Below are 14,173 nucleotides of genomic sequence, written 5' to 3' on the forward strand. Positions count from 1 at the left end.
TTAGGGAGATGGGTATGTTTAGCCTGGAGAAGAGAAGGTTAAGGGGTGATATGATAGCCATGTTCAAATATATAAAAGGTTGTCACATAGAGGAGGGAGAAAGGTTGTTTTCTGCTGCTCCAGAGAAGCGGACACGGAGCAATGGATTCAAACAAGAAAGAAGATTCCACCTAAACATTAGGAAGAACTTCCTGACAGTAAGAGCTGTTCGGCAGTGGAATTTGCTACCAAGGAGTGTGGTGGAATCTCCTTCTTTGGAGGTCTTTAAGCAGAGGCTTGACAGGCATATGTCAATAATGCTTTGGTGGTGTTTCCTGCTTGGCAGGGGGTTGGACTGGATGGCCCTTGTGGTCTCTTCCAACTCTATGATTCTTTAGTCTTTGCCAAGGTTTATCTATGATTAACTGTATGCCTGTCCTGAACCTGCCAAAGGCACCACAGAAATCCAGCAACCATCACAAAAGGCTCTATTCACACAACTTGGAAAGAAGTTCAGCACTCATTAGGAACTTCCTTCTTTTAAGTTCCACATTTCTCTCATCTGCCTCCCCTCCCCTTTTTGCTGCTCATTTTCTACATACCCTCAGCCTAGATGCCAGTTTTCCCCATCAGTAGAAATGGGAGGAAAACTTGCCTCCAAATTTGCATGTGTCCTCCCTCTTTTCTTCCTACTTCAATGAAAGGGACAGGAGGATGAGGTAGCACTAGAATGAGGTATGGCTGGGGAGTGCAGTGGGGTGAAATGAGACTTGCATATACACATCAATCTGGTAGACTGGAGGTAACCAAAAATAGTTTGCAAAGGTATTCAAAACCTGTAGGGTTTCAAAACCATTGCCCAACACCAAATTATTTCAATGAGTCCTCTAGTTTCAACCAGAATCAAAATTACAGATCACAAGTAGCACAAAGCTTCTGCAACAGATCCCACCAACATAAATAATCAAAGTCAAAAGAAAAGCCCGTGCATGATGGCTTCTCAGTTCCACGGGAGGGGGGAGCACATGATGCACTGGCAGAACAGTTTTTTGGCCGGTGCTGAGGAAGTCTCTTCAGCTGCCAAGCGGTTCCATGTGGGCATAAAATGGAACCTATGGCAAGCTGGTACCTACCATAGATTTGGGGCAGCATCTTCCTATGCTCTTGACTGACAAGATAACTTTCTTTGTACAAATATGTAACTGCAACTCCAAGCGTGTGAAAATATACTCAAAGCCATCTAAAACAATTTTAATATTTTAGTAATTTTAGAAGGGTTGCCTGTGTTATCATCTAGTGACTAGTCCCATCTATTATTTTATCTATTAGCAGTGTCATTGTATTTCTGTGTTTTCATTGTAAGCCACATTGAAAGAGTCTCAAAGGGTGACATATAGACATTTTAAATAAATACATAGCTTAAAAACTTGCTCTGGCGACAGGCCCTTGCACATAAGATTTCAAAAGCAGGACACAGCCATATAAAACCCTCTGCAAACCAACTATCATTTACAGATAAATAAGCAGGAAGGCCAGATAGAACAAGAGCCAGAAAAATAGTTCTAGCCACCAATGATGCCATTAATTTATTGACCACGAAAAAAAGGCAAGCGAAAAAACATCCTACTCACTTCAGAGGGATTCGTGAAACTGCATTCACATTGGCCGAAGTTGTCACAACTTGAAGGACTTGTTCCAGGGCTGTAAATCCCCCTGCCACGTGAAATGCAACCTGGTCTGCTGTATTCTGCATTGAAAACATAAAAAGTAAGAGTAATGAGTCCAAGTATTTTACTGAATTATCAGGCAATGTTTTGTCTGACTGCACAAGTTTACTGTGCAGCAAGTGCTAAATAGAACTCTTGTACACATTTGAATGCAACAAGACCTTGAAAAACTAGGCATAAACTCCCCTTGAGGATGTAAGAAGAGCTAGCTGCTGGATCAGGCCAAAAGAGGCCTATCTAGTCCAGCATCCTGTTCCCACTGTGGCCACCCAGATGCCCCTGTGGAAAACCCACAAGCAGGACCAGAGCACAAGAGCCCTCTCCCCTCCTGTGGTTTCCAGCAACAGGTCTTCAGAAGCCTTGCTGCATCCATCTGTGGAGGCAGAAGCATAGCCTAGCCATCCTTTCTAGGAGTGATCAACATCCCTCTCCTCCTCTGTGAATCTGTCTAATCCTCTTTCTTGGTTGGTGGCCATCATTGCCTTCCGTGAGATCACGTTTCTTCAATGCCTGGTCATGATGCGTGTGTGCCTGATGTGTGCCTGTTGACTACAAATTGTTCCGCCAAGCACCAAGCTTTCCACTGAGCTAGTGGGGTTCTTTGACTTCCAGGTATTGGATCCTCCATGACACTGAAGTCCTTTCAATTTCAAAAGAAGTTTGCCAAAGGACATACAAGGCAGCTATTTGAGCAAGGTAAACCAATCCCTTGGGTGTGCAGAACCAGCCACACAGTTCTGAGGGTCTTAGCCAGATAACTGGGGGAAAGAAAAAGAAAGACCTCTCGCTTTGTCTCTATTTTGAGAAACCTTGGCAACCACTAGTGGGAACTACCTACAGTCAATTCGCTTGTGAATGAGCAAACACACGAACCAAGCCATGCAAAGCAAAGGGACCTTATTACTGCCCCACCCCCTTCTTACGATGATTCATGCTCCTCACTTTAGGGATTGTTTGCTTTTGGTTGTGCCAAGTCTGCGCACAGAATGTATGAACTTAGGTGACATTTGGGCAATTTGACCAGGACACAGAGAACTACACAACTAGTTCCACATGCTCAAAGGGAGGAGAGGCCACACAGGGGAGGGGCCGTAGTGCAGTGGAAGAGGACATGCTTTGTGTGCAGAAGGTCACAAGTTCAATTCCTGACATCTCCAGCTAAAAAGAAAAGAGATCCATGTGAAAAAGACCTTTGCATCCAACTATTGCCACAGCTGGAACAGGCAGCAGCTGTTTCATTCTCCCCCACCCCCAAAATAATATTTATTGATTTACAAACATTTCAAAATACAAAAATTCACAAAAACTAAAAGCAAATAAATAAATAAATCATACATACAAAGGAGAAAAAGAAAGAAAAAACATATCAATTCTTACATTAACTTGACATTGTGGACTTCCTCGATCCCCCCCCCCCCACTGGATCCATTTTTAAATCTAAATTAAGCAACTATCCTCAACCTATAATTCATTAATTAATCCAAATCTAAATTTATTTTCCCATCCATCTCTATTTCTTCCCTTAGCCTCACAATTTATACCCCAAAATTTTTCCATACATTCAAATATTATTTCTTCTATCATAATAACCTTTAACCACTTATATCTAATTCTACCCCCCTTCCCCTGGACTCCGGATCTCCCAGATGCATCAGCCAGCTCCATAAATCATTCCAGTTTTGGACCACCTTAATCAATCAGAAAATAAGCCATTGTTACTCCTCACCCTATTCCCACTCTTTCGCCACCTATCCACCACTCTCCCTTCTTTGTCCCCTGCGCCCCCCAATTTTCTAACTGTAGCACAGTACCATCCAGCTATGTTTCCACTTTTCAGCCCTATCTCAATTTTTATTCCACTTAAGTTCTGACTCCAGTATGGATCCTGCCCTCCCTCTCTCACTGGGAGGACATTATTCCATGCTGGTTCTTCTTTGAGGACTCCTTGAATCGAACATGAGTCTTGTTCCCCCTCTCCCACTGGGGGAACAATGTTCCCTACATCTTCCTCCTCTTTTTTTTAAGTTCAATTATATTGTCCAGGACTCATGGATCTTCCTCCTCTTCTTTAAGGTCAATTACATTGTCCCCGGCTGGTGCTTGTTCATCTTGCTTCTCTTCATTCTCTATTGGAATTAATCCATTTTCACTTTCCATACAGTTCTGTTTTATTTTGCGAATCTGTATATTACTCTGCCGCAATTCATTTTGAAAGTCCAAAAGCAGTTCCAAAAGTTCCTTTTGAAAGTCCAAAAAGTCTAAAGAGCCAGATGATGTTGTGTCTACTGACATCCTGCTCGTCTCAGATTCCATGGGAACTGCACAGATTACAATGCAGGAAGTGACGCAATTCGTATTTCCAAACCTCAGGAACAAAGTTCACATCTGATCTGGTTACCAACTCTCATTTTTAATTCTTGTCCATATTTTTAAAATATTATGTCCATTTCTGAAAAGAGCATTTATCAAACTTCTTCTACACAGCCTTATATTTTGCGCTCTCTTCAAAGTTAACAGTTCTCAGCCTCAAAGAGGTAAACAAATTCCTTCCTATTGTGATTTCATAATGGCGGCTGGCTGATCCCTCCAGGGACCCGACTCCAGTTCCCGGGGGGCTTTCCCCAGTCCAACTTAAAGATTTTACAGGGATTTTAATGTATTCAACCCTTCTCCCCTTTACCCTGCCTCAGGGGGAAGGTTTTAAGTCCAATCCTTGGAGATTAATAAATTCCTGTCAAACTTTTCGGCTGTTGGCAAGTTAGCTGCATCACCGTTCTCTCAATGAGGGAGAAACGCTGTGATCACTAAAAGTCAGCATGGGTTTCTGAAAAATAAGTCATGTCAGACTAATCTGATCTCATTTTTTGACAGAATTACAAGCCTGGTAGATGAAGGGAACGCTGTGGATGTAGCCTATCTTGATTTCAGCAAGGCCTTTGACAAGGTGCTGCATGATTTTCATGTAAAGAAGCTGGTCAAATGCGGGCTAGACAATGCTACCATTCAGTGGATTTGTAACTGGCTGGCTGACCGAACCCAAAGGGTGCTCATCAATGGCTCCTCTTCATCTTGGAGAGAAGTGACTAGTGGGGTGCCACAGGGTTCTGTCTTGGGCCCAGTCTTATTCAATATCTTTATCAATGACTTGGATGATGGACTTGAGGGCATCCTGAGGAAGTTTGCAGATGACACCAAATTGGGAGGGGTGGCTAATACCCCAGAGGACAGGATCACACATCAAAATGACCTTAACAGATTAGACAACTGGGCCAAAGCAAACAAGATGAATTTTAACAAGGAGAAATTTAAAGTACTACACTTGGGCAAAAAAAAAAAAAAGAAAGGCACAAATACAGGATGGGTGACACCTGGCTTGAGAGCAGTACATGTGAAAAGGATCTACCCTGTTTCTCATATTTTAAGACATACCCATAAAATAAGCCATAGCAGGATTTTTAAGCATTCAAGGAATATAAGCCATACCCCGAAAATAAGACATAGTGATAGGCACAGCAGCAATGCCGGCCGCGGCAGGAGGAGGAGGAGGAAAAAAATAAGACACCCCTTGAAAATAAGCCATAGTGTGTTTTTTTTAGGAAAAAATAAATATAAGACATGTCTTATAATATGAGAAACACGGTAGGAGTCTTTGCAGACCACAAACTTGACATGAGTCAGCAGTCTGATGCAGCAGTTAAAAAGGCCAATGCAATTTTGGGCTGCATCAATAGGAGTATAGCATCTAGATCAAGGGAAGTAATAGTATCACTGTATTCTGCTCTGGTCAGATCTCACCTGGAGTACTGGGTCCAGTTTTGGGCACCATAGTTCAAGAAGGATACTGACAAGCTGGAACGTGTCCAGAGGAGGGCAACCAAAATCGTCAAAGGCCTGGAAACAATGCCTTATGAGGAACGGCTTAGGGAGCTGGGTATGTTTAGCCTGGAGAAGAGAAGGTTAAGGGGTGATATGATAGCCATGTTCAAATATATAAAAGGATGTCATATAGAGTAGGGAGAAAGGTTGTTTTCTGCTGCTCTCAAGGAGCAGGGGCGTAAGAAGATAGGGGCGGGCCACCCCGAGCGGCGGGCTCCAAGGGGCTCCATCGCGGGCAGCCGCCCCGCCCCCGGAACACGCCCCCGCCCCCGGAACATGTGTATGCCCCTCCGGGAGGCGCGCCACACCCCCGGAATGCACGCCATGGCCCTGCGGGAGGCGCGCCACAGCCCTGGAACACGCGACCCACCCCTCTGGAGGTGCCCCCGCCCCGGAACACATGGCACGCCCCTCCGGGAGGTGTGACCCGCCCCCAGAATGGGAATCCGCCCCACTCCTGCCCCCGGTGCTGAAGCATGCCACTGTCAAGGAGTGTGGTGGAGTCTCCTTCTTTGGAGGTCTTTAAGCGGAGGCTTGACAGCCATCTGTCAGCAATGCTTTGATGGTGTTTCCTGCTTGGCAGGGGGTTGGACTGGATAGCCCTTGTGGTCTCTTTCAACTCTATGATTCTTGACTGCATGTGGCTTCTTTATTTATCTACCTGACACAGCACCTTAATGGATCTGAATCTGCTATGACTTTAGTGGCAGCTGATAGGATTACAGGCTCCCTTCCAATTCTACAGCTCAGCTACATGCCAGCAAAAAATGACAGCCTAAACCTGAATTACACAGCCTGGGAACCCATCCAATTATTAACTAAAGTAACTGTTATTACCTAACCTAATCAAAGGAGAAGCAGCTGTTAATCTTTGGTGGCCCATAGAGCAGTGGCGGTCAGGCTGGATGAACTGTCTTTGTACTTGACTCTCCCGCAGACAATAATTACGTCCTTTGTGATCAAGGCCCAGACGGGGGTGGGGAGAGGAGCTTCCTTGTGCTGTAGGCAAAGGTAGCAGATGGGGAACCAGGCTCTGCCCATTCATTTACAAGGCAGAGGTGGATCTGGAATCTGTAGGACTGGACAAGCTGAAAATCAGCTGGCTAACTACTTCGTTATTTAAAAAATCCTTGTTTCCTTTAAAAATGTTTCGCAGACTCTTCTGCAGCCAAATTACAAATGTCAGATGCCTTTACCAATCTGTTAAAACTCATAAATGGTTTTAACTGTTTTTTTATCATCATAATCACCACCAGGCTTTAAACCTTTATAATCATATGTGCAGACCCCTGTCCTCTGAAAGGCACATATCTGTTCCTACCACCCGTGGGCAGTAGGGTCTGTGGTCGCTCAGGCTGAGAGAGAGGCAGCCTGGAGGGGGATGATTAGAGGAAAAAGTGGGAAAGGGTGCGGGTGGGGATAAAAACTGGGTGAAATCCTATTGGTTCTTCAAGCACCATTGCGCTGGTGAAAGTATCTGCTTGAAGAGGTGGACAGGAAGAGGCTTTTTATGATTTCCTTTCTGCCATGCAACCACTACAGTTTCCCCAAAACCTGTCTGAAGGTTAGAGAATGCTTTTTCTTGGGGGGAGGGTTTACTGGTGGGAGGAGGAAATTGGCACCTTTAATCATCCGTTAGCAGACACCTCTGATTGGATCAAAAAAAATTGATCTTCGAAATGGCAGCAATTGCCTACAAATCACAGGAAGGATCAAACTGCAAAACTGAAAGCAATTTGAACCCTGCTTCAAAATGTTTACTAAACAATGGAGGTACAAATTGCTTTACACTGAGAGAAAGTACTGAGGTTGTTTCCTGCTTGGCAGGGGGTTGGACTGGATGGCCCTTGTGGTCTCTTTCAACTCTATGATTCTATGATTCCATGAATTATAAATGGAATGGAATTAATGAAATGTAATAGCGATGTTTATTTTTGTATTATTGTAACTATTTGATTTATTACTGTGGATATTTCCAAAAGAAGGCATTTGTAAAACTTAAAAATTAAAAATAATGAATTGCATTACTGAAATAAATGCACTTTTCAACAATATTCTAATTTTCCGAGTTTCACCTGTATATTCCTATGATGTGAAGTGTCTGGGATTATTCTTGGCAGGGATCCTAGACTAGCAGCATTCTAAATAAAACCATCCCCATCACCACATGCACACAAGACTAATTATTCAGTTTTTGTGCCAAGAAAAAACTAAAATTCTCTGCAAAAAACAACAACAAATGATGTAAACTGGTGTATATTCAGAGATGGTTATTTAAAAAAAAATAAAGGTCAATTGGCAAACTTTTTTGCTGGAATTATTTGAATCTTGGCAGAATTTGCAATTCATTCCTACTGCCCCCTCTCCAGAGTGTTTTTTTATTCATTCAAAGCATTTATACCTTCCCCTTTAGCCAGAAAGGCTCTCAAAGTGGCTTAGAAGCAATGAAAGCAGCAGCAGCAGCAGCAGCAGCAGCAGCAGCAGCAGCAGCAGCAGCACCCCTCCAAAAAAATCAGGCTTACATTCTAAAAATACCTGACATGAAAGGGGAAAGGGTTAGGGTTAGGGAGGAAAGAGGGGAAGCAAACTCAACATTAATTACTACAAATGTCACAGGAGCCATTTAATCAGGGAAAGGGATGGGACACGAAGGCCTCTCCAACTGTTCTCCCTAAAAACTTCTCTCTTCCACTGGTCATCACAAGAATGGAAAAAATAGTGCAATCAGAGGAATTTGAGCAGAAGCCTTTGAGGATGTCCAGGTGTTTGCCTATTTTTCAAATGCAAGTCTGCTGAATAAAGTGAGCTTTACTTGTGAATAAAGATAAGGGATTAATCTTCACTGAAGTTGCTGGAACTTGTTTTTTCAGTAAAAGTATGCCTAGGAATAGTCTAAAAAGCCCACTTTTTATTATATTATCCTATATAATCCTATATAATAATGTCCATGTTGTCCCTGCGTCCAGATGTCCCGTGTGTCCCTGGGGTACTGCGCATGTCCCCCAGAGACACAGGGATTGGACGGAGGGACAACCAGGGACACAGGGATTGGACCCGTGCTCTCGGGACACAGGGAACAGCCAACTGCCGCTCCGCCAACCGCCGCTCCGAAGCCCAGTCTCATGCTGGAGGTGCGCGGTGAGGCGGCGGGGGAGAGAAGCGCTCCCCCCCCCGGCAGCCTTGCCGCACACCTCCGGCATGGGACGGCGCTTCCTCGGGGAACCCGAGGAAGCCGAAGCGGCAGCGGGCGCGGAGGGAGGCCCGCTTTGGCTTGGCAGCGGCGGGAAGAAGGGGAGGAATTCCTCCCCTTTTTCCCGCCACCGCCAAGCCAGTCCCGGAGCCGAATTGCGGCGCGGCGGGGTTTTTCGCTGTTTGCCTCCCCCAGGGGAAGGCAAACGGCGAAAACCCCCCGCTGCGGACTGGCTTGGCGGTGGCGGGAACATCCCGCCACCGCCAAGCCAGTCCCGGAGCCGAATTGCGGCGCGGCGGGGTTTTTCGCTGTTTGCCTCCCCCAGGGGAAGGCAAACGGCGAAAAGCCCCCGCTGCGGACTGGCTTGGCGGTGGCGGGAACATCCCGCCACCGCCAAGCCAGTCCCGGAGCCGAATTGCGGCGCGGCGGGGTTTTTCGCTGTTTGCCTCCCCCAGGGGAAGGCAAACGGCGAAAAACCCCCGCTGCGGACTGGCTTGGCGGTGGCGGGAAGACCCGCCACCGCCAAGCCAGTCCCGGAGCCGATTTGCGGCGCGGCGGGGTTTTTCGCCGTTTGCCTCCCCCAGGGGAAGGCAAACGGCGAAAAACCCCCACTGCGGACTGGCTTGGCGGTGGCGGGAAGACCCGCCACCGCCAAGCCAGTCCCGGAGCCGATTTGCGGCGCGGCGGGGTTTTTCGCCGTTTGCCTCCCCCTCAGGGGAAGGCAAACGGCGAAAAGCCCCCGCTGCGAACTGGCTTGGTGGTGGCGGGAAGACCCGCCACCGCCAAGCCAGTCCCGGCAGGCCGCTTCCTCTAGCGCCCGTTTTTAAACGGGCTAAAATCCACTAGTTATTATTATATTATTATACTGAGCACACACTGGAAGACCCCCATTTTCAGCTGTTTTGATTTCAAGCCCAGCCAAAGAGAGCACCATATTCCTGCCAGCGCTGCTCCCTCTAGTGGCCAAGTTGAGGTGTGTGTGTGTGTGTGTGTGTGTGTGTGTGTGTGTGTGTGTGTTTTAGTTTTAAACTAAGGAAAACAAACCAACAGCAGGACATTTATGCACCAATACAGTTTTGCAGCAGAGCTTCCTGGAGAAAAAGAGTTTCAGCCTCCCCAAAAATAAAAACCAAACTGGTGCTCAGATTCATTTCATGAAAGAGGCATGCTGATAGCCGCATGGCAAGATCTATGATGCTACAAAATGCATGCTGGGTCAGTTTGCTGGGTCTTCTGATGTGGGGGCTGTGCAATGGAAGCTACTGGTTGACACAAGTAAGGCCACTCCCCCCCCGAACACAGGTACTGAGTTGCACCCAACATTTTTTGGGGGGGGATGACATCACACATGCAGAGTATGTGACGCCCCATGCATTGCGCATTGCATGCGTGACATTCACCTGTCAGGCTGATGCTGCGCAGTGTGGGGTGGCCTCCCTTCAGGCCTCCTTGCCCCATCCTTGTAGACATGGGGAGGGGGGCTGTAGAGGTTTCAGCCCCAAGGAGATGGTGCTCCTGCCCTGAACTGTTTCCCTACTGACACACAAAGCAGAAGAGGAAGATTCCTCCTCCCAATAAACGTAGAAGGAGAGAGAGAAAATAAGAAGCGACAACACAAACCTACTAAATATTTATGCAAAAAACTCAGAAAAAAGTGATGCCCACAAAGCAGCGTTAATGAATATTGGTGGCCCTCCAGATGCCAGGGATTGTTAGGAAAGGAACTGAATATAAAACTGCCAATATCATCATGCCATTTTACAATTCTATGGTGCAACCACGTTTGGACTACTGTGTAGTTTTGGTAGAATTGGAAAAGGCTCAGAAAAGGGAAACCAAAATGTTCAAGCAGATCAAGTGACTCCCTTATGAAGAAAGCTTTTTATAGTTTAGAGAAGTGGGAAGTAGGAGGTGACATGATAGAAGTTTATAAAATTATGCATGTCATGGAGAGAGGGGACAGAGACAGGTTTTTCTCCCTCTTTAAAGGTAAAGGTAAAGGGACTCCTGACCATTAGGTTCAGTCGTGACCGACTCTGGGGTTGCGCGCTCATCTCGCATTATTGGTCGAGGGAGCCGGCGTATAGCTTCCAGGTCATGTGGCCAGCATGACAAAGCCGCTTCTGGCGAACCAGAGCAGCACATGGAAACGCCGTTTACCTTCCCGCCGGAGCGGTCCCTATTTATCTACTTGCATTTTGATGTGCTTTCGAACTGCTAGGTTGGCAGGAGCTGGGACCAAGCAACGGGAGCTCACCCCGTCACAGGGATTCGAACCGCCGACCTTCTGATCAGCAAGCCCTAGGCTCAGTGGTTTAGCCCACAGCGATAAATCCAATGAAGCTGAATGTTGGAAAGACAGATAAAAATACTTCTTCAAACAGCATACAGTTGAACTATGGAACTCACAATGTTCCATAGTCCATGGACAGTGTTGGCCACCAACTTGGGAGGTTTTAAAAGAGGACTGGACAAATTCATCTATCAATGGCTACTAGCCATGACGGCTATGCTCTGGCTCCATAGTCAAAGGCAGCAATGCTTCTGAATGTCAGTTGCTGGAGGTCACAGGAAGAGAGAGGGCTTTTTGTGTCTGAATCCTACTTGCAGGTTTCCAACGGGTATCTGGTTGGTCCCTGGGAGAACAGGATGCTGAGTTAGATGAGAAATGGGCCTGGCCCAGCAGGCTTTTCTTATGTTCTTACCTCAGAGGTCTTTCCCCACCCAACTACTGGAGATCCCTTAAGTGGAGATGCTGCCAGTTGAGGCTTGGACCTTCTGCCGCTCCCAGCAGGCACTTCATCGCCCGCTCTTACTGCAAAGAGAAGGTGTAGCTCCAAAGCTTTCCACCCTTGTGCATCTTTTTGACCTCCATCCTGTACTCAGTTTTGTAATTGTTGCTAGCAGATGTTAATTTTTTATGTGTTTATCAGGGGTGGAAACTTCTGGACCTCCAACTGTTTGACAAAAACTCCCATAATCCCTCACCATTGGGCATGCTTGCTTGGGCTCATAGGACTTGAAGTCCAACAACATCTGAAGTGCCACAGGTTCCCCATCCTTGATTTAAAGAACCACCCACCATTCACTGCAGTGTACCAAAAAATAAGAGAGAGAAATAAATAAAAACAAAACACAATGTTAAAAAACCACAATCCATTAAAACAATGCTAATTTCATTTGTAAAACCAACAGAAAGAATGCTACCCCATTTCACACTTAGTATAAAAAAGAAAATACATCTCCAAAGAAATTGCAGGAACTCCGAAGAAGAAGAAGAAGAAGAAGAAGAAGAAGAAGAAGAAGAAGAAGAAGAAGAAGAAGAAGAAGAAAAAGAAGAAGAAGAAGAAGAAGAAGAAGAAGAAGAAGAAGAAGAAGAAGAAGAAGAAGAAGAAGAAGAGTTTGGATTTGATATCCCGCTTTATCACTACCCGAATGAGTCCCAAAGTGGCTAACAATCTCCTTTCCCTTCCTCCCCCACAACAAACACTCTGTGAGGTGGGTGGGGCTGAGAGACTTCAGAGAAGTGTGACTAGCCCAAGGTCACCCAGCAGCTGCATGTGGAAGAGCGGAGACACGAACCCAGTTCCCCAGATTACGAGTCTACCGCTTTTAACCACTACACCACACTGGCTCCATATACTACATATGTAGTTCCATATACTACAAAAATCTACTGATATGGGGATTTTGCTTCAACTCTTCTTATATTTTTAAAAGAAACTTTCAGTGTATCCCCCTTCGCCTCAAAGCTTCAGATGGGACAGCCATGGCAGCAATGAGTCACCTGACAATGTGCAGATTCTAGAGTAAATAACCAAGCCGGACTCTGCACTGCTGAGGCCAACCATTCCCGACTGTCTCTCCACTGTGATAAACACTGTCTGCCCACAGTCCCCTGTATTTGAAAGTTACGACAAACATTGGACTGAAATGTAAATATCTGACATCATGACTGGTAAAGCAATGGACGGCAAATTTATCTAAAAAACAGAATGAAACCCCAAAATGTTGCTTGACACCTTGTTTTCTTTAAAAAAGCCAACCGTAGTGGTCACTAAGGGAGCCCTCGGAGGAGGTCAGGAGTGTTGTGCTTTGTTCTTAAAAAAATACACACAGCAAGTGAAGTTGCTTAATGGTATAGACTAAAGACATTTTAAAGCTAAAGAAGCGAGGACTCCTGCAGCAATGCTGGAGTCAGGATATGGTATTAAAAAGGCATCGTGTTTCTCTGCCAAATGAGAATTGCCCTGGAAGTGGGAAAGGAGAAAACAAAACTGTCCACTTTTGATCCATGCTGCTTTCATATGGGTTCCCCAGTCACTCGTACCATCTTGTTTCTGCATCCATCTTCTTAAAAAAAGACATATTCACTGAAAAACTCCATATAAAGTACTATTTCAATGTATTTTCTCTTAAAATATGCATTGAGTGAATGTGTTCTCCCTCAAATATTGCACCTTTAAATATACTTAGACATTTATTTGTGTTTTTGGACTGAGAAAGGGGGTTGATATGTCTGGGAAATGCAAAAGCCAGCGAATAAGCAAGTTCCAATCTGCAAATTAGTCCAGGAGGCTCAGATCAGGTCAGTTTGTATTAAATTTTGCAAAGCTCAAATCCAACAAGCAGCCCCAGGTGGAAGAGGTAAGGACTTAAAACTATTTTTGCAGGGATCGAGAGCTGTCGGACTCCAACTCCCATCATCCCTAACCACCAGGCCATGCTGGCTGGGGCTCATGGGAGCTGAAGTCCAACAGGGTCAAGAGAGCCAAAGGTTCCTCATTCCTGGTCTACAGACAACAGTAGACACACACAAACCTTTATTTTTATAATACAAAGTGTCTTCTAGAGCATAAATACTAACATTTGGCAGCGTTGTACAAGAACAACCACTTGTCTTTCTATCAAAAGGATACTCAAAGCAGCTACAAAACTAAAACCCAACAATCGAAAAAGCCATGTCATCAAACCTAGCACATCAACACATTAAGCATAAGACAGCAGCCAACTACCTGTATATTATTATTATTATTATTATTATTATTATTATTATTATTAATACCCCACCCATCTGGCTGAGTTTCCCCAGCCACTCTGAGTGGCTCCCAATCGAGTGTTAAAAACAATACAGCATTAAATATTAAAAACTTCCCTAAACAGGGCTGCCTTCAGATGTCTTTTAAAAATAGGATAGCTGCTTATTTCCTTGGCATCTCATGGGAGTGCATTCCACAGGGTGGGCGCCACTACAGAGAAGGCTCTCTGTCTGGTTCCCTGTAACCTCACTTCTCGCAATGAGGGAACTGCCAGAAGGCCCTTGGTGCTGGATCTCAGTGTCCGGGCAGAACGATGGGGGTGGAGACGCTCCTTCGGGTATACTGGACCAAGGCCGTTTAAG

The 14,173-nt window shown here is 45.5% G+C and overlaps 1 protein-coding gene across 5 annotated transcripts in view; it reads right to left on the bottom strand.

Moving 5' to 3' along the window:
- The window catches only part of SCAPER (S-phase cyclin A associated protein in the ER), a 198,242-nt gene that overhangs the window by 72,751 nt on the left and 111,318 nt on the right, over positions 1-14,173 (bottom strand). For all 5 annotated transcript variants that reach the window (XM_035112175.2, XM_035112172.2, XM_035112171.2 and 2 more), the window contains one exon: positions 1,611-1,726. In XM_035112175.2, the coding sequence (XP_034968066.2) occupies positions 1,611-1,726 (116 nt within the window). The remainder of the gene's footprint in view (positions 1-1,610; positions 1,727-14,173) is intronic.

Source organism: Zootoca vivipara, chromosome 9 (assembly GCF_963506605.1).
Source record: "Zootoca vivipara chromosome 9, rZooViv1.1, whole genome shotgun sequence".
NCBI classification, from domain to species: domain Eukaryota; kingdom Metazoa; phylum Chordata; class Lepidosauria; order Squamata; family Lacertidae; genus Zootoca; species Zootoca vivipara.